The sequence below is a fragment of the Pristiophorus japonicus genome, chromosome 14, assembly GCF_044704955.1.
Source record: "Pristiophorus japonicus isolate sPriJap1 chromosome 14, sPriJap1.hap1, whole genome shotgun sequence".
Taxonomy (NCBI): domain Eukaryota; kingdom Metazoa; phylum Chordata; class Chondrichthyes; family Pristiophoridae; genus Pristiophorus; species Pristiophorus japonicus.
The window spans coordinates 35596467-35615076 of record NC_091990.1 but is presented as its reverse complement, the minus strand read 5'-3'; the positions used below and the strand labels follow the sequence as shown (position 1 = coordinate 35615076).

At 43.4% G+C, this 18610-nt stretch overlaps 1 protein-coding gene and 1 long non-coding RNA gene across 2 annotated transcripts in view; one reads left to right on the top strand and one right to left on the bottom strand.

Moving 5' to 3' along the window:
- LOC139279872 (uncharacterized) overlaps nucleotides 1-3452 on the bottom strand; it is a 26972-nt gene extending 23520 nt beyond the window's left edge. The window contains exon 1 of the long non-coding RNA XR_011596538.1: nucleotides 3387-3452. This is a non-coding gene — a long non-coding RNA (uncharacterized lncRNA). The remainder of the gene's footprint in view (nucleotides 1-3386) is intronic.
- ppt1 (palmitoyl-protein thioesterase 1 (ceroid-lipofuscinosis, neuronal 1, infantile)) overlaps nucleotides 1-18610 on the top strand; it is a 23324-nt gene extending 4714 nt beyond the window's left edge. Inside the window, exons 5-9 of the mRNA XM_070899152.1 lie at nucleotides 1008-1110; nucleotides 3404-3494; nucleotides 3841-3939; nucleotides 8733-8804; nucleotides 17465-18610. Coding sequence (XP_070755253.1) covers nucleotides 1008-1110; nucleotides 3404-3494; nucleotides 3841-3939; nucleotides 8733-8804; nucleotides 17465-17587 — 488 coding nt within the window. The 3' untranslated portion in view covers nucleotides 17588-18610. The remainder of the gene's footprint in view (nucleotides 1-1007; nucleotides 1111-3403; nucleotides 3495-3840; nucleotides 3940-8732; nucleotides 8805-17464) is intronic.

Here is an 18610-nt window from a genome sequence, read left to right as displayed (position 1 = left end):
TTCAGATAATAATCTGTCTCTCTGTTTTTACCACCAAAGTGGATAACCTCACATTTATCCACATTATACTTCATCTGCCATGCATTTGCCCACTCATCTAACCTATCCAAGTCAACATGCATTGTAACTGAGCATGTCGTCTGCATCCACTGTGCTTTAAAAATCAGCACTGGCCTGCACCCATCCTACTGACCATGATAATCAGCCATTGCCGTCCTTTCCCCTCTCCCACAGACCATAGAGAAAGAATGTTACACTACCTCGGGTCATCCCAAAGTGCTTTACAGCCAATGAAGTCTCATTTAGGAAACAGAGAGGCCAAATTAAGCACAGCAAGGACCCATGCTCAGCAACAAATTAATGACCAGATAATCAGTTCATTATGATGATTGATAGGTAAATATTGGCCAGAATGAAATAGACCCATGCGATCTTTTACATCCACCCGCGAGGCTTAATGTCCTATCCAAAAGACAGCACCCCCGATAGTGCAGCACACCCTCAGTACTGCACTGAAGTGTCAGCCTCGATTATGGGCTCAAGTGTCTGGATTGAAACTTGAACCCACAAACCTTCCGATTCAGGTGAGAATGTTACCACTGAGCCAAGGCCAGCACCCCTCCCACTACACTGAACATTGAAATCAGCCCTTTTGCACTCCCTTGCCCCAAGAAAAATACCAGCCTGTTTCCTTGCCTCTTCCCCCACTGATGTACTTTCCCCAATATGGCTGCTTCCTATCGTCCCCATATCTGCCACTTCTCTTGTATGTGGACTGCAAAGTTCAAAACCAAACTATTAAGTATTGATTAATACGTGCTGGTGTACAAGATGACTTGGGGACACATCTCTGAATAAACCACAGCAAATCCTACTGAAAACACCACCATGTTACACCCTGCAGATTTCCCCTTGAATCTAGGAGTTTTTTTTAAATATGGAAAGAAAAATAAAGCAATCATTGCATATCTTCCCATAGACTAAATTCTGTTTCTCTCCCCCTTTAGGAGTGTACGGTTTGCCCCACTGTCCTGGACAGAGTTCCCACATCTGCAACTGGATAAGAAAAATGCTGAACTTGGGCGCTTACACTAGTCCAATTCAAGAGCAGTAAGAATACCTGTATTAAGGGATATTAAGATTGTTCTGTCTTGTGTTCATCACATGAATCATGAATCTGATGATTATTCCACAGTGAACTAAGAGTCAGTCAGTAAATATCTCTAATACTGTGAGAAAGCAAATAGGCACTCACTGTCATGTGTCTATTTCCAGTTATGAGGATGCAACGATAAAAGCCACACTCTGAACAACTAGCAAGAGGTACAATTGAAGTGAACCTACCCCACCTTATTAAAAGTCACTCTGGTTAATGATACAAAGCAGATTTCAGGAAGGAAAATCTTGCCGGACAAGAGTTAAGATGACTGATATGGTGGATGGAGAAAGGATGGCAAATGCAGTTGATGTGGTGTAAATAGACTCAGAGCCTTTGACAAAGTATTGCACAGGAGTCAATTGGAGAAGATTAAAGGGTATGAAGGAATTGAGGGCAGTGAACTTGATGATTAAAAATGGATTACAAGGGAGGAAAAAGAGTGGGAGTTGAGGGCAATTTCTCAGGGTGGTTGGAAGTTGGTAGAAGTGTCCAGTTGTGGAACTGCTTCTGTTCAGTATGCATCAATGATGGGGCTAGACGGAGTAGTGTATAAACTTGAAGATACTAAAATAGGAGGCACAGCAAATAAGAAACTAGGGGGATGGTGGAATGGGTTTTTAAAAAGTGACAGATGGAATTCAATGATATGTGAGGTGGTGCTTGATTTTTAAAAAATAGCTTGAATGGGAGAAAGCTGGTGGTCCTCAAGACAAAGCCAGAACACTGGGGTTTATAGCAGGAGGAATAATATAAAGTCAAGAAGTATTGCTGAATTTAAGAGAAAACCTTAGTAAGACGGTTTGAAGCACTGTAATCAGTTTTGGGCTCCACCCTACAGGAAGGATGTTGAGGCAGAGAGAGGGCAGGGTACAGATTCATGAAGAGGTTGCCCGGTATGAGGAAATACACATAAGAAGAAGTGTTTTTTTTAAAGAACAGAAACAATTACAGGGTGGTTTGATAGTGGTGTTTGAAACTATGAACGGAGCAAAGAGTAGGTAGAAACTTTCTAATGATGGGACATAGATAGAAGATAAAATGTAAGAAATTTAGGACAGAGCGGGAGACTTTTTTTTTTACACAGGGTTGTGAGGCTGTAGAATGCATTACCCAAGTTAGTGTTCGAAGCAGCGACCATGTCAACTCAGAATAGGTTAGATAGGTGGTTGAAGGAAAAGTGAATAAAGCAATATGGGGCCAGGGCTGGAACATTGGATTAGGAATTCTGCTTATGTGGAGAATAAACACCAATACAGACTGGCTGGGCCAAATGGCCTGTTTACATGTAAAACCTTTTTTTAAAAAAAAAATTTTTTTTTTGAGAAATAATGAAAAAGAATCCATATTGAATAAAAACATTTTAGATGTTTGCTTTCGGTTTCATTTTTCTTAAACAAATGGTCTCTCATTTTCAATTCCGTTTGGCCCAGGACTTTCCTTGAGTAAATCATCAATAGTCCACAAAAATAACCATTTGCAGTGCATGGGCCCATTTTAATAAATGGGGAGGGCCAATTATCCAGAGCAGCAAATGGAAAGCTGCAGCAACTCAATGTGTCTCTTCCTTAAATTCTTATTAGTTTAATTTCTTGCACGGTCCACAATACCAGAATTTTACAGAGAATCATTTCATTCAAAGGCATTTTCTCTGCTAAACAGCACAGGAATTTGCACTGAATTTACAAAGTTCAATCATCAAATTTTGATATTTAGAAAGTATAAATATATATATAAAAACATGCCGGACAAGGCTAATTAATTTCTGTCTGCAGTTATTGAAATGTATAGTGATTGCTCTTGAGGTTAATTAGTTTATGATTTTAGTGCACTGATGTATCCATGTGTAATTGGATTGAGAATACTTACATTTTTTGACATATTTAACATATTGCAAGCACTCAGCTCGATGCTCACTTCAGGCACCATTCCCATTTTGAATCTTCTCAGTTTACTTTCCACCCTGTCCACAGCACTAAGCCACTCAGGCCCATCACTTCCCACTTCAGTAACTAAAAATGTGGCACACTATCCCTCCTCATCCTCTCTAATGAGTTGTGTAATTGACTGTTCGATCCTTTCTCCGCTACTACTCCAATGTGGTCCACCTCCATGGTCTCTCCCCTCTCCCCACCCCCCCCCCCCCCACGTAACTATAAAGGGTATGGTGAATTTGTAAATAGTCATTTTTATAATTGTTTAAGACTAGCAATTAATTTTGTTTACTTACAATTGTTTTCTTGCTAGCTTGGTGCAGGCAGAGTTCTGGCATGATCCCTTGAATGAAGACCTGTATAGGAACAAAAGCATTTTTTTGGCAGACATCAATCAAGAAAGGGTACGTACTCTCAGTTACTTAGTGACTCGAACTTGTTGTATAGGAAATGGGTTGTGAACAGCATCCATCAAATGTCAGCACAGCTAAACCAACCGGCTGTGTCCCATCACTCTAAAGGTCGTATCCTTTCAGAAATGTAATTTTGCCTTAATTTCCTATATTTGTGTCCTAGGTTGGCACTTTTGCTATTTGTCATTTAATGCAATAGATTTGCCCAGAGTCTCAATGTAGCAGCCAGGTTTCTACAAGTGCAGAGGGAAGTAGTAATCAAATGATATTTAAGCCTGGGTTTTAATACTATCTTTGAGCGGGAATGAAACAATTACTGTCTCTACTTTTGTTACAGAGCATCAATGGAAGCTATAAGGAGAATCTGATGAAATTGAAAAAGTTTATAATGGTGAAATTTTTGAAGGATTCCATGGTTGTCCCAGTTGATTCAGAGGTGAGAATGGATGCTCTTGACTCTTCTTCTAACTTATCGGCCCTGAATTTGCGGTCGAATACTTCTCGCGGGGAAATGCCTCCGGTCCGCAAATAAAATGGCCGCATGCCTGGTGGTCCAGGAGGTACGGAGACTTGCGGTCCTGGGGCTCTCCAGGTACACGCGGGAGGAGGCTCGCGTATCTCGGGCGCACGCGGTTCGCAAGCGTCCCTGGGATCACGTGGGCCAGCCCAATGAATGACAGAAGGAGATCCCCATTCATGCTTATGGGAATTCCGTATGTACAGAAACCCCAAAAACACTTCTACATTTCAAATAAATGTAAAAAAAATAACATTTAAAATGAATCAAAATGACATTTAATTAATGATTTAAAACAAATGTAATTTTTTGAAAAATAAATTTACATGCTTTGAAGGGGCTAAAAATAAACTTGCCTTATTTCACAGATTTTTAAATGTATAAATGTTACCAAGCGCAAGAATTTCATGGGCATTTTCTGGGCAAATAGCCCAACTCTCCGCCCACGAATGCCCTTTTCCCGGGGATGCTTTGTACTGGTCAAGAGAATTCTTGACAGATCGCAAGTTCTGGGTTTTAGCCTATGCGCAGCTATGGATGTGTGTGCACCTTATGCGCGCCTGTAAATTACGGCCCATTGTAATTGTTACTACAATGATGGTTGAAGCTGTATCTAGAATTTTAGTTCTATAAATGTCAATCATTTTTTAATTTCAATTGTTTTTGTATGAATTAGTTTTCTCATTTTTATGATCACTGTTTGCAGGAAGTTACCAAATTGTCTCAAGTTAGAGTATCCCCCCCGATCTTGTCCCGGACATAGCCTGTTTCCAATTTGTAATTTCTATTTGGCCCAATCAATCCAAGTAGTCTGGCTTAATTTCTCCACAACCAACTATCTCTTTAAAGCCTTTTACTTAACATAAGAAATAGGAGCAGGAGTAGAAATAGGCCCCTTGAGCCTGCTCTGCCATTCAATAAGACCATGGTTGATCTGATCATGGACTCAGCTCCACTTCCCTGCCCGCTCCCCATAACCCTTTACTACCTTATCGCTCAAAAATCTGTCTATCTCCACCTTAAATATATTCAATGACCCAGCCTCCACAGCTCTCTGTGGCAGAGAATTCCACAGATTTACAACCCTCAGAGAAGAAATTCCTCCTCATCTCAGTTATAAATGGGCGGCCCCTTATTCTAAGACTATCTCCCCTAGTTTTAGTTTCCCCTATGAGTGGAAATATCCTCTTTACATCCACCTTGTCGAGCCCCCTTATTATCTTATATGTTTCAATAAGATCACTTCTCATTCTTCTGAACTCCAATGAGTATAGGCCCAACCTATCCTCATAAGTCAATCCCCTCATCTCCGGAATCAATGTAGTGAACCTTCTCTGAACAGCCTCCAATGCAAGTATATCCTTCTTTAAATAGGGAGACCAAAACTGTACACAGTACTCCAGGTGTGTCCTCACCAATACCCTGTACAGTTGTATCAGGACTCTCTCCCTCTTGCAATGAAGGCCAAACATTCCATTTGCCTTCCTGATTACTTGCTGTACTTGCATACTAACTTTTTGTGTTTCATGCACAAGGACCCCCAGGTCCTTCTGTACTGCAGCACTTTGCAATTTTTCTCCATTTAAATTATAATTTGCTTTCCTATTATTTCTGCCAAAGTGGATAACCTCACATTTTCCCACATTATACTCCATCTGCCAAATTTTTGCCCACTCACTTAGCCTGTCTATATCCCTTTGCACATTTGTGTCATCCTCACAATTTGCTTTCCCACCCATCTTTGTATCAACAAACTTGGCTACATTACACTTCATCCAAGTCATTAATATAGATTGTAAATAGCCCCTTGTGCATGGAGCTCATGGACATTTTATGTCACCAAGTTTGAGACCATCTGTTCAGCTGCCTCTGCGGCTTCCTCCCCTTCCCGCTTGACTTATGAGGAAAGGTTGAGCAGGTTGGGCCTCTACTCATTTGAATTCAGAAGAATGAGGGGTGATCTTATCGAAACGTATAAGATTATGAGGGGGCTTGACCAGGTGAATGCAGAGGATGTTTCCACTGATAGGGGCGACCAGAGGACATAATCTTACAATAAGGGACTGCCCATTTAAAACTGAGATGGAGAAATTTGTTCTCTCGGGGTTGTAAATCTGTGGAATTCGCTGCCTCAGAGAACTGTGGAAGCTGGGACATCGAATAAATTTGAGAGAAATAGACAGTTTCTTAAACGATAAGGGGTTATAGGGAGCGGACAGGGAAGTGGACCTGAGTCCATGATCGGATTGGCAATGTAGTATTAAATGGCGGAGCAAGCTCAAGGGGCCGTATGGCGTATTCCTGCTCCTATTTCTTATGTTCTTAACCACCCCCGTATGCAGTCTTTCTCTACTTTCTGTCCTATCTGCCTTCATGTCCTCTGATAAATCTCGTCCATGAGACCCGCCTCCTGCTCCCTTGACCCCATTCTAACTAAACTGATGATCACTCAACTCTCTTTCCTAGCTTCCATACTAGCTGATATTGTAGATGGTTCCCTCTCCTCAAGTACTTTCACCCCCTCAAAAAAAAACCTAGACAACTCTGCCCTTGGAAACTACCACCCCATCTCAAATCTCCCCTTTCTCGTCTCCCAAATCTGTACTCATCTTTCCAATAATGCACGGTTTGAATCTCTTGTCAGGTATCCTCCCTTGCCACAGCATCAATGGTCCTGACAAAAATGGCCCTACCAAACTCACAAATGTCCAACTAAGCGGGGCTGTCCTCGCTTGATTCCATTCTTGCCTTGAGCATCCTCACATTCATACCAGCATTGGCATCCAAGCCTTCAGCTGCTTATGGATATCCCTCCTTAAACCACTCCACCACTTCAACCAAGCTTTTTGTCACCTCTCCTAATGCCTTCTCCTTTGGTTGGCCCTTACCCTTTGAAGTGTCATGGGACATTTTTCTTATATATAAATGATAGTTGTTGTCCATATGCCCATATCCCATTGACTTCTGTTGAGTAAAGTACTTAAGTGGGGGAACGATGTGAGAGGTCTCTTTATAGTTGAATTGACTGTAAGATGGCACAGCTGGGAGTGGAAATTTCAAAGCAAGTCGATTCTTCATGGTAGGCTTGGTAATCCAATATACAACACTATTGATGATTGACCATCCAACCAGCTAGGATTACTGTAGCAACCTGGAGTGTCCTAAGAAGGGGGGAAGAGGGGGGGGGGGGAGAGAGAGAGGGAGGGGAGGGGGGGGGAGAGAGGGGGGGGGGGGGGAAGAGAGAGGGAGGGAGAGGGGGGGGGAGGAGAGAGGGAGGGAGGGAGAGGGGGGGGGAGAGGAGAGGCTGAACAGGGGGGGGGGAGGGGGAGGAGGAGGAAAGAGAGAGAGAGGCTGAACCGGGGGGGGGGGGGGGGGGGAGGGGAAAGAGAGGCTGAAGGGGGGGGGGGGAGGGAAGAGAGAGAGGCTGAACGGGGGGGGGGGGGTGGAGAGGGAGGCTGAACGGGGAGGCTGAACGGGAGGGAAGTGGGGGTGGGGCGAGAGAGGCAGACACTTCGGGCAGGGCCCGCCCCCAGCGAGATGCTGGGTGGGCAGGCCCCGCCACCGACGATGACGGGCGAGGGGGGGGGGTTAGGGGGAGAGAGAGAGATGGGGGGGGGGGGAGGGGGAGAGAGAAATGGGGGGGGAGGGGGGAGGGGGAAGGCTGAACAGGAGGGATGGAGGGGGAGAGAGAGATTGGGGGCGGGGGAGCTGAACAGGAAGGAGGCCAGAGTCCCGATCTTCGCCCGGGGAGCCCATTCGGCCAGGGCTAGGGTTAGGCCCCTCCCACGCAGCTTCTGCACATACGCGCGCACTCTAGCGCGCATGTGCAGATGTCCCGGCACTGTTTTCAGCGCCGGGCCAGCTCTGCCCTCGATCCCTTGTGGGAAACACAAGGCAAGTTTTCGGCGCCCTTTTTATTCCAGAAAGTCAGCACACCTTATGGAGGTGTGCCGTTTTTCCAGAGGGTGGAAACATGGGCCCCTTATCTCTAATCTTCTCCGGCCCCACAAACCTTCCCCCCCCCCCCCCGCCCGCCCGCCCGCCCCGCCCGCATCTCTTTGACCAAGCTTTGTGTGGCTCGGTGTCAAATTCTCATAATATTCCTGTGAAGCATTATGGGACGTTTCACCACGTTACGGTGCTATAGAAATACAAGTTGTTGTTGTCAGTGCATCACTGGGGTCTGAGATGCTTTCCGCTCAACTGCAGTTAACACAGGAGGCCAAAGTTCTAAATGAGTTGGGTAGCCCTGGTTGGATAAGCAGGGGAAGCTTACTTGTGATCAATTAGTTGTTACTCCACCACACTGCTGGGTGCCCCTTAGCCTTGGCTCTGCCAATCTGCACAAACTCTATGGGCATAAGTAAGTGGGACATATCCCTACAAGGAGTGGGTTTGCATTTCGTACTGAAACAGAAAACCTAAATAAGAGTGTTGTGATGCATCAGTAACTTGAATTGGAAGCTAAAACGGTAGATTTCCATATGAACTAGACAAAAAAATTTGCCAAATCTGTAATTTCATCCGTTGCTGCCTCTTTTAGAAAAATCTATTGATCTATTTTTCTCAAAATAAAGCTGAACAATTTTTAAATCACGCTGTTTCAAAACCCAAGCCATGATACAAACGGTGCAGCAATAACAGTGCCTCTTATAAGCAGTCCCATTTTGACAAACCCAACACTAAATGATCACTCCTCATCTTTGTTGCAGTGGTTTGGTTTCTACAAAATTGGCCAGGCCAAGGACACCTACAGCTTGCAGGAGAGTGCTCTTTATAAAGAGGTAAGATTTGTTCCAATGTTACTTGTGTAATTTGTCTCTTCTATGCTGTAGAAAGACACCTCCCTTGGGGGACCGGATGATATAGCAGGTTAACACACTGTTAACACACTTAAAGCACATGGTATTGGGGGTAATGTACTGACGTGGATAGAGAACTGGTTGGCAGACAGGAAGCAGAGAGTTGGGATAAACGGATCCTTTTCAGAATGGCAGGCAGTGACTAGTGGGGTGCCGCAGGGCTAAGTGCTAGGATCCCAGCTATTTACAATATACATTAACAATTTGGATGAGGGAATTGAGTGTAATATCTCCAAGTGCAGATGACACGAAGCTGGGTGGCAGTGTGAGCTGTGAGGAGGACGCTAAAAGGCTGCAGGTTGACTTGGACAGGTTAGGTGAGTGGGCAAAAGCGTGGAAGCCGCAGTATAATGTGGATAAATGTGAGGTTATCCACTTTGGTGGCAAAAACACGGAGGCAGAATATTATCTGATTGACGGCAGATTAGGAAAAGGGGAGGTGCAACGAGACCTGGGTGTCATGGTACATCAGTCATTGAAAGTTGGCATGCAGGTACAGCAGGCGGTGAAGGCGGCGAATGGTATGTTGGCCTTCATAGCTAGGGGATTTGAATATAGGAGCAGGGAGGACTTAATGCAGTTGTACAGGGCCTTGGTGAGGCCACACCTAGAATAGTGTGTTCAGTTTTGGTCTCCTAATCTGAGGAAGGATGTTCTTGCTATTGAGGGAATGCAGCGAAGGTTCACCAGACTGAATCCCGGGATGGCAGGATTGACATATGAGGAGAGACTGGATTGACTGGGCCTGTATTCACTGGAGTTTAGAAGGATGAGAAGGGATCTCATAGAAATACATAAAATTCTGACGGGACTGGACAGGTTAGATGCAGGAAGAATGTTCCTGATGTTGGGGAAATCCAGAACCAGGAGACATAGTCTAAGGATAAGGGGTAGGCCATTTAGGACTGAGATGAGGAGAAACTTCTTCAGTCAGAGTTGTTAACCTGTGGAATTCCCTACCGCAGAGAGTTGTTGAAGCCAGTTCATTGGATATATTCAAAAGGGAGTTAGATATTGCCCTTACGGCTAAAGGGATCAAGGGGTATGGAGAGAAAGCAGAAAATGGGGTGAATGATCAGCCATGATCTTATTAAATGGTGGTGCAGGCCCAAAGGGCCGAATGGCCTACTCCTGCACCTATTTTCTATATTTCTATGTTCCTTTTCTGCAACCTAGGTTTGAATCTCTGCTGACTGTAAAAATCCTTTCTGAAATGAGTCTGGGCAATCTCAAACCAGTTCCAAAAAGACCCATTACAGAACAAATTAAAAGGGGCTACCCAGATAAAATCGAACTGTAGATCAGCAATGAAGATAAACAGGTGTTGGAACGGTTACAAATGAGGTTTATATCTGCAAGAGGGAAAAAGGGAATATATAGGCATGGGCTTAGATACATGGGGACATTAAATCAAATTTGAAACTTAAACAGCATTTAGCACTGAAAATATAATTTTTTAAAAAATCACAAAATACAAGAAAGATGCAAAAAGAATGATCAGAAAAACAGAGAAAGTTAGCCCAAAAAACCCTAGGACAATAGCAGGAATAGGCCACCTGGCCCCTTGAGCCTGCTCCACCATTTAATAAGATCATGGCTGATCTGATCATGGACTCAGCTCCACTTCCCTGCCTGCTCCCCATTAACCATTTATTCCTTTCTCATTCAAAAATCTGTCTATCCCCGCCTTAAATATATTCAATGACCCACAGCTCTCTGGGGCAGAAAATTCCATAGATTTACAACCCTCAGAAGAAATTCCTCCTCATCTCAGTTTTAAATGGGCGGCCCCTTATTCTGAGACTATGGGCCCAAATTTCTCCATGAGTTGCACGTTTATTTTGGTATAACTTGATTTTTCTGGTGTATCTTTAGTTGCAAATATGGCCATTTAATTTGCGCCAGTGTAAGTGAGTTAGGTTTTTTGTTAGGTCAGTTTTTCTTTCAAAAGGGGGCGTTCCCAGCCACTTACACCATTTATGCCAATTTGGCCAGAAAAAAGTTGTGCTAAACTAACTTAGGGCAGCGCATGTGACCACTTTTGTCCGCACAGAAAGACCTTACAGTTAAGGAATCGGCGCAAGTAACTACATTTAAAGCACCACCAAGCACCAAAGCACAAAAAGTAATAATTCAATAAAAAATAAAGTGAAGTAAATAATTAAAGTAATAAAAGTACTGCATCAAATCCTACCTTAAATTGAATGGGCAATTAAGAAATCGGCGCAGGTAAGTAAGTAAGGACCTGCACCCAAGCACCAAACATTGCAAATAAAAGTTTAAATAACTCATTAAAAATAAAGAACTCAGGTAAACAATTGAATAATAAAGAATTGTAGTAAATCCAACCTTGACTTGAACTCGACCGGGGGAAGACAGCGGGCCAGCCTGTACGGGAGGCCATTCGGCCTGGGAAAGGGGCGGCCGGCAAAGATGCTTAGGGAGAGGGAGGAGAGGCTGGGCTGGGCACACACCGGCAAGCCCTTCGGCCAGGCCTGGGAGGGGGGCGGGCATGCGAAACAGAGCGACTGAACGTGGCATCGGTGGGAGGGGAGGATGAAGAGAGAGAGAGAGAGCTGCTGGCTGGCCTTTGGGGGGGACGGGACCGAACAAACGCAGCATCTTAATTCGCATACAAACAGCAACACAGGCAGGACACGGCTGCAAGTTTCGGCGCTATCGCACATGGGCGAACACCAGACCAGACGTCACTGCGCATGCGCGATGCTGCCGCTACTGATTTTGGCGCAGGGCTGTAGCTCCGCCACCCCACTGTTTAATCTGTGCCACACCAGGGCACTCCAGACTCTTGAGAACGGCCAAGATGGGGCCGTAGTTTCCAGCGCACAAAAACGGCACATAAAGGGTAAGTACGCCAAAATTGGGGCCCTATGTCCCCAAGTTTTAATTTCCCCTATGAGTGGAAATATCCTCTCTGCATCCACCTTGTTGAGCCCCCTCATAAGTTTCAATAAGATCACACCTCATTCTTCTGAACTCCAATGAGTATAGGTCCAACCTACTCAACCTATCCCCATAAGTCAACCCTCTCATCTCCAGAATCAACCTAGTGAACCTTCTCTGAACAGTCTCCAATGCAGGTATATCCTTCCTTAAATACGGAGACCAAAACTGTACGCAGTACTCCAGGTGTGGCCTCACCAATACTCTGTACAGTTGTAGCAGGACTTCTCAGCTTTTATACTCTCTGCCCTTGCAATAAAGGCCAACATTCCATTTGCCTTTCTGATTATTTGATGTACTTGCATACTACATAACGAAATAGGAACAAGAGTAGGCCATACGGCCCCTCGAACCTGCTCCGTCATTCAATATCATGGCTGATCTGATCATGGACTCAGCTCCACTTCCCTGCCCGCTCCCCATAACCCCTTATTGTTTAAGAAACTGTCTATTTCTGTCTTAAATGTACTCAATGTCCCAGCTTTCAAAGCTCTCTGAGGCAGCGAATTCCACAGATTTACAACCCTCAGAGAGAAGAAATTTCTCGTCTCTGCTTTAAATGGACAGTCCGTTATTTTAAGATCATGCCCTCTAGTTCTAGTCTCCCCAATTAGTGGAAACATCCTCTCTGCATCCACCTTGTCAAGCCCCCTCATAATCTTATACGTTTCGATAAGATCACTTCTCATTCTTCTGAATTCCAATGAGTAGAGGCGTAACCTACTCAATCTTTCCTCATAAGTCAACCCCCTCATCCCGGAATCAACCTAGTGAACCTTCTCTGAACTGCCTCCAAAGCAAGTATATCCTTTCGTATATATGGAAACCAAAACTGCACACAGTATTCCAGGTGTGGCCTCGCCAATACCTTATATAGCTGTAGCAAGACTTCCCTGCTTTTATACTCTATCCCCTTTGCGATAAAGGCCTTCCTGATCACTTGCTGTATTAACCTTTTGTGTTTCATGCACACTACCCGCAGGTCCCGCTGTACTGCAGCACTTTGCAATCTTTCTCCATTTAAATAATAACTTGCACTTTGATTTTTTTCTGCCAAAGTGCCTGACTCTTACTTTCCAACATTATACTCCATCTGCCAAATTTTTGCCCACTCACTTAGCCTGTCTATGTCCTTTTGCAATTTCTTGTGTCCTCCTTACACATTGCTTTTCCTCCCATCTTTGTATCGTCAGCAAACGTGGCTACATTACACTCTGTCCCTTCATCCAAGTCATTAATATAGATTGTAAATAGTTGAGGCCTCAGCACCGATCGTGCGGCACCGCACTAGTTAGTTTGCCAACCGGAAAATGACCCATTTATCCCCGACTCTATTTTCTGTTAGTTAGCCAATCCTCTATCCATGCCAATATATTTTACCCCCAACCCCGCGAGCTTTTATCTTGTGCAGTAACCTTTTATCGAATGCTTTGTGGAAATCCAAATACATCACATCCACTGGTTTCCCCCATATCCGCCCTGCTCGTTACAACCTCAAAGAACTCCAGCAAATTTGTCAAACATGATTTCCCTTTCATAAAACCATGCTGACTCTGCTTGATTGAATTAAGGTTTTTCGTAATGTCCCGCTACTGCTTAGTGTGGGATTTTTGAGAAATTAAGGGGGCAAACTTTCAACAAAGTGTCTATTGACACCACAGTGCAACTCATTAGTTGACAGTCAGTCCAGGATTGGAGGCAGGTGAGGACTTGCAGCAAATGATGTATTTTACGACTGCATATAGTGACATCAATTTTCCCCAACAGGATGGAGGTGGTTGGGTAATTCTCCCCTCAATCAAGCTATTAGGATCCTAAAGGAAGCTGAGGAAGAAATTGTGCAGGTTTAGGCTTGGATTTTCCACAATTTTATGGAAAGGAGGGTGACAAGTATGACATCTATCTTCAGAAGACAGGCAAAAATAATGGTATATGCTTAGAGAGGTCACAAAACAGGAGACCGGGTAGGATAAAGAGGGATTTTTTCTAAATGGAAAGGTGTGGTGTTCCACTGGTCGTTGTTGGGCTGCTTCTCTTTACAATATACATAAGTGATCTGATCCTGGTAATCAAGGGAACAATATAAAAATTTGCTAATGACACTAATTGGGGAGCAGTGATTAAGATTGTGAAAGAATTCCAGGAGTACGCTGGTGAGTCAGCAGGATGAACAGATCCAGTTTAATCTAGACGATTAAAGTAATACATTTTGGAACAGGGAAAAGAAATCCACTCAATAGTAAATGTTTTAAATGAAGTACAGAAATTTAGGGACTTTGTGTGCATGTACACAGATGATTAAAATGAGGCAGTACAAGGAAAGAAGTCTATAAAAAAGGCAAACTGAACCCTTGGATTTGCAACTAGAAGCATAGAATATAGTCATAAACTTGTATAAAACCTTTAGCCACAGATTATGTACAGATGTGAACATGAGGATATAAAAGTACAGAAGTTGCAGAGTTTCAAGAGTTAGTTACTTAGAAATTAAATTGGTGCTTTTTTCATATCGAGCAGAGAGCTTAAATTGGTGACCCAATGTCATCAAGATTAAATATTAAATGGCAATAATTGTTTCCAATGGCCAGTGAGACAGTCATGAGGGTTCAAATTCTGACAAGGAGACCAGTGTACAAGGCAGCCTTGGGAATTGGAGCAAAATGTAAAGAGTTTTAAATGAACAGCCTCAGCACACGGTATTGGAAATAGTAGACCAAGTCTGCAAATCACACTCCACATAATCTTGTAAAAGTGATACCAGTTTTAAGTATTGTATTGAATTCTTACCTTTTGGAAAATATTTTGATTGCACTAACTCCATTAAGTGCAACATGAAAGCGTCCCCTGTGACAGAGGTTTTCCACAATAGCCAGGTATTGCAGGGTCCCAAGTTCAATCCTTAATCTGTACTGAATTTCTTGATCTCAGTCCAAGTAATACTGTGGTGGCAAGGGTGCCTGCTTTTGATCACCTTTAGTAACCCCTGCTGGAAATGCAGATTGTGCAAGGACAGGATCTGGCTTGCCTGGAATAGGACCTGCCAGTTCTTGTTGAGGTTCAGACATCGACCGCAATTTCTGGGCCAGAGGCTTCCCGCGGGCCGATGCCTCCGACCTGAAGAATTTCTACGCAAGTTCCTGGTGATCCTGGTGGAGCACGAGATTCCGTTGCGGAGGCTTCCTCTTCCCGCGCTGCCAAATGAGCTCCCATCCCAGGTTCGAATGCAGAAGATGCAATCAGGTAAAGTATTCTCAATTAATAGCAATGGGAACTCCATATCTACGAGTTTTTATTGTTTTTTTCTCAATTAATAGCAAACAATACCAAATAAAAAACACATCTCAAAATTAAAGTTAATAACTATCTTCAATTCCCCCCCCCCCCCATTTAAAAAAAAGTTTTTAAAATTATGGTTTAAAACAAATTTAACGTAGTGGGCAGGATTTTAAAGTGTTTTTTTTTTAAATTTAATTTTTGAATGTTTTAAAGTGTTTTAAAACTCTTACACCCTTGAAAGTAGGCTATATGCCTGCTTTTATCAGGTGCAAGAGTTTTGAGGACATTTGCTGGACAAGATATGCCTAATTTCCGCAATCTTGCCCTTACAAATATCCTCCCACCAGATATGCGTGAGATTTATCAAGCTCTAGCTTGACAGATCGGAAAAGCCGGTTTTCAGCGCATGCACATTGTGCGCTGAAAACCGGCTTTTGCGATGCCTTCCCAGATCCGTCCACACCCAGCAAGGACCCGGGGAGGCTGGAATTTCCAGGCCATTAACAATTCCACCACCATTCAATAAGATCATGGCTGATCATTAACCTCAGTACCCCTTTCCTGCTTTCTCTCCATACCCCTTGATCCCCTTAGCCGTAAGGGCCATATCGAACTCCCTCTTGAATATATCCAATGAACTGGCATCAACAACTCTCTGCAGCAGGGAATTCTATAGGTTAACAACTCAGTGAACAAGTTTCTCCTCATCTCAGTCCTAAATGGCCTACCCCTTATCCGAAGACTATGTCCCCTGGTTCTGGACTTCCCCAACATCGGGAACATTCTTCCCGCATCTAACCTGTCCAGTCCCGGCGAATCTTATACGTTTCAATGAAATCCCCTCTCGTCCTTCTAAACCCCAGTGAATAATAGGGCCCAGTTAATCCAGTCTCTCCTCATGACAGTCCAGCCATCCCTGGAATCAGTCTGGTGAACCTTCGCTGTACTCCCTCAATAGCAAGAACATCCTTCCTCAGATTAGGAGACCAAAACTGAATACAATATTCCAGGTGAGGCCTCACCAAGGCCCTTTACAACTGCGGTAAGACCTCACTGCTCCTATATTCAAATCCCCTAGCTATGAAGGCCAACATACCATTTGCCGCCTGCTGTACCTGCATGCCAGCTTTCAATGACTGATGAACCATGACACCCAGGTCTCGCTGCACCTCCCCTTTTCCTAATCTGCCACCATTCAGATAATATTCTGCCTTTGTGTTTTTGCCACCAAAGTGGATAACCTCACATTGATCCACATTATACTACATCTGCTATGCATTTGCCCACTCACCTAACATGTCCAAGTCACCCTGCAGCCTTTTAGCATCCTCCTCACAGCTCACATTGCCAGCCAGCTTAGTGTCATCTGCAAACTTGGAGATATTATACTCAATTCCCTCATCCAAATCATTGATGTATATTGTAAATAGCCTGGGTGTCAGCCATTCTGAAAAGGACCCATTTATCCCAACTCTCTGCTTCCTGTCTGCCAACCAGTTCTTTATCCACGTCAGTACATTACCCCCAATACCATGTGCTTTAATTTTGCACACCAATCTCTTGTGTGGGACCTTGTCAAAAGCCTTTTCAAAGTCCAAATAGACCACATCCACTGGTTCTCCCTTGTCCACTCTACCAGTTACATCCTCAAAAAATTCAAGAAGATTTGTCAAGCAGGATTTCCCTTTCATAAATCCACGCAGACTTGGGCCGATCCAGTCACTGCTTTCTAAATGTGCTGCTATTTCATCTTTAATAATTGATTCCAACACTTTCTCCACTACGGAGGTCAGGCTAACCGGTTTTCTCTCACTCCTTTCTTAAAAAGTGGTGTTACATTAGCTACCCTCCAGTCCATAGGAACTGATGCAGAGTCAATAGACTGTTGGAAAATGATTACCAATGCATCCACTATTTCTAGGGCTACTTCCTTAAGTATTCTGGGATGCAGACTATCGCCACGGGGATTTATCGGCCTTCAATCCCATCAATTTTCTGCCTAATAAGGATTTCCTTCAGTTCCTCCTTCTCTCTGTTCCCTAGTATTTCCGGAAGGTTATTCGTGTCTTCCTTCTTGAAGACAGAACCAAAGTACTTGTTTAACTGGTCCACCATTTCTTTGTTCCCCATTATAAATTCACCTGAATCTGACTGCAAGGGAGCTATGTTTGTTTTCACTAATCTTTTTCTTTGCAAAAGGTTCTATAGATATGTGGTCAGTTTTTATGTTCCCAGCGAGCTTCCCCTCAAACTCTTTTCTCCCTTCTAGTCAAAAACAAATTCTAAGAAGGGAGAGGTTTGACAGAAAACTCAGAATAAATGAACATTTATTTTGCTCACAGGATCGATTGGGGTTAAAGGCAATGGACAAAGCAAACAAACTGGAATTTCTAACTGTGGATGGAGACCATCTTCAGTTCTCCGAGGATTGGTTCATCGCCAACATAATTCCTTATTTGAAGTGACCCTTTTACTGAGCCAGTAGCTGTCGACTAATTGATTCACCCAAACATTGACACATCTAACATCATGTAATGTTAAACACTGGCCCATTATCCAAGTTGAAGTAGTTACAAGCTTTTTGCTAATTCAAAATATTGCAGAGGTTAAGGGCAGAGAAAATTTCTCCAGAACCCTTGACCAAGGAGATCGGTTACTTTTACTCTCCACATTTTTCAAAAGCTTACTAATTTTGGTAATGCCATAATTGATTCCCAAGCTTTTAATTTACTGCAGTATTTCGAACAAGACTTTGCTTAACTTTAACAGATTTAGTATGGCACAAAAAGCATTAAAATGCTATCTTCATTGCAACTAGAAATAACTTAATTGAGATGATCTTAGATTTTTCCTTCCCAATTATGTACTTGTAGATTTCCCCCCAGTTACCACTTTGAGAAATAGCTCTGGCTCTTTGTTTTGGAGGGAGAGAAAAATTACTGACTGTATGCATTCTCCCTTAGCATCATCAAAGTTAGGTCCAGCATTGAGGGTGCTCACATAAGTAGCATCTCTTCCCCATATACCCATCTTTAATTTAAATGGTCCAGTTAGAGTTCATCCCGACACTCTGCTTTTGGGAAATGCATGTTGCATTGGTATGTGCTGTGGTAGTCCCACTTCCACCTCAAACAGGGTTATACAATTTGAAGTACTAGAGCTGTCACAACACACTTATGCTGTCCTTCAGGATCAAGGTGAAATGATAATTCAATATTGCCATTGGCTGTGGCTGTTCATAGTTCAACACGAGTGTGAAGGGTCTGCACTAACTGTAGATATAGGTTCAGGATGCTATTTTGCCAAACCAAACTTGCCAAAAGGATGTTACTGACTAATGCAGTAATGGTTAGTTTGGAGCTGCAGGAATTTCACCTCAAGTTCTGCTTCATTCTACAAATTATGAACCTATTTAGTGTTTAATTTTAATTGTATTTGATCATGTGCTTGTTTTTCTAATAAAATGTCCAGTCATCTGTTTTGTATAA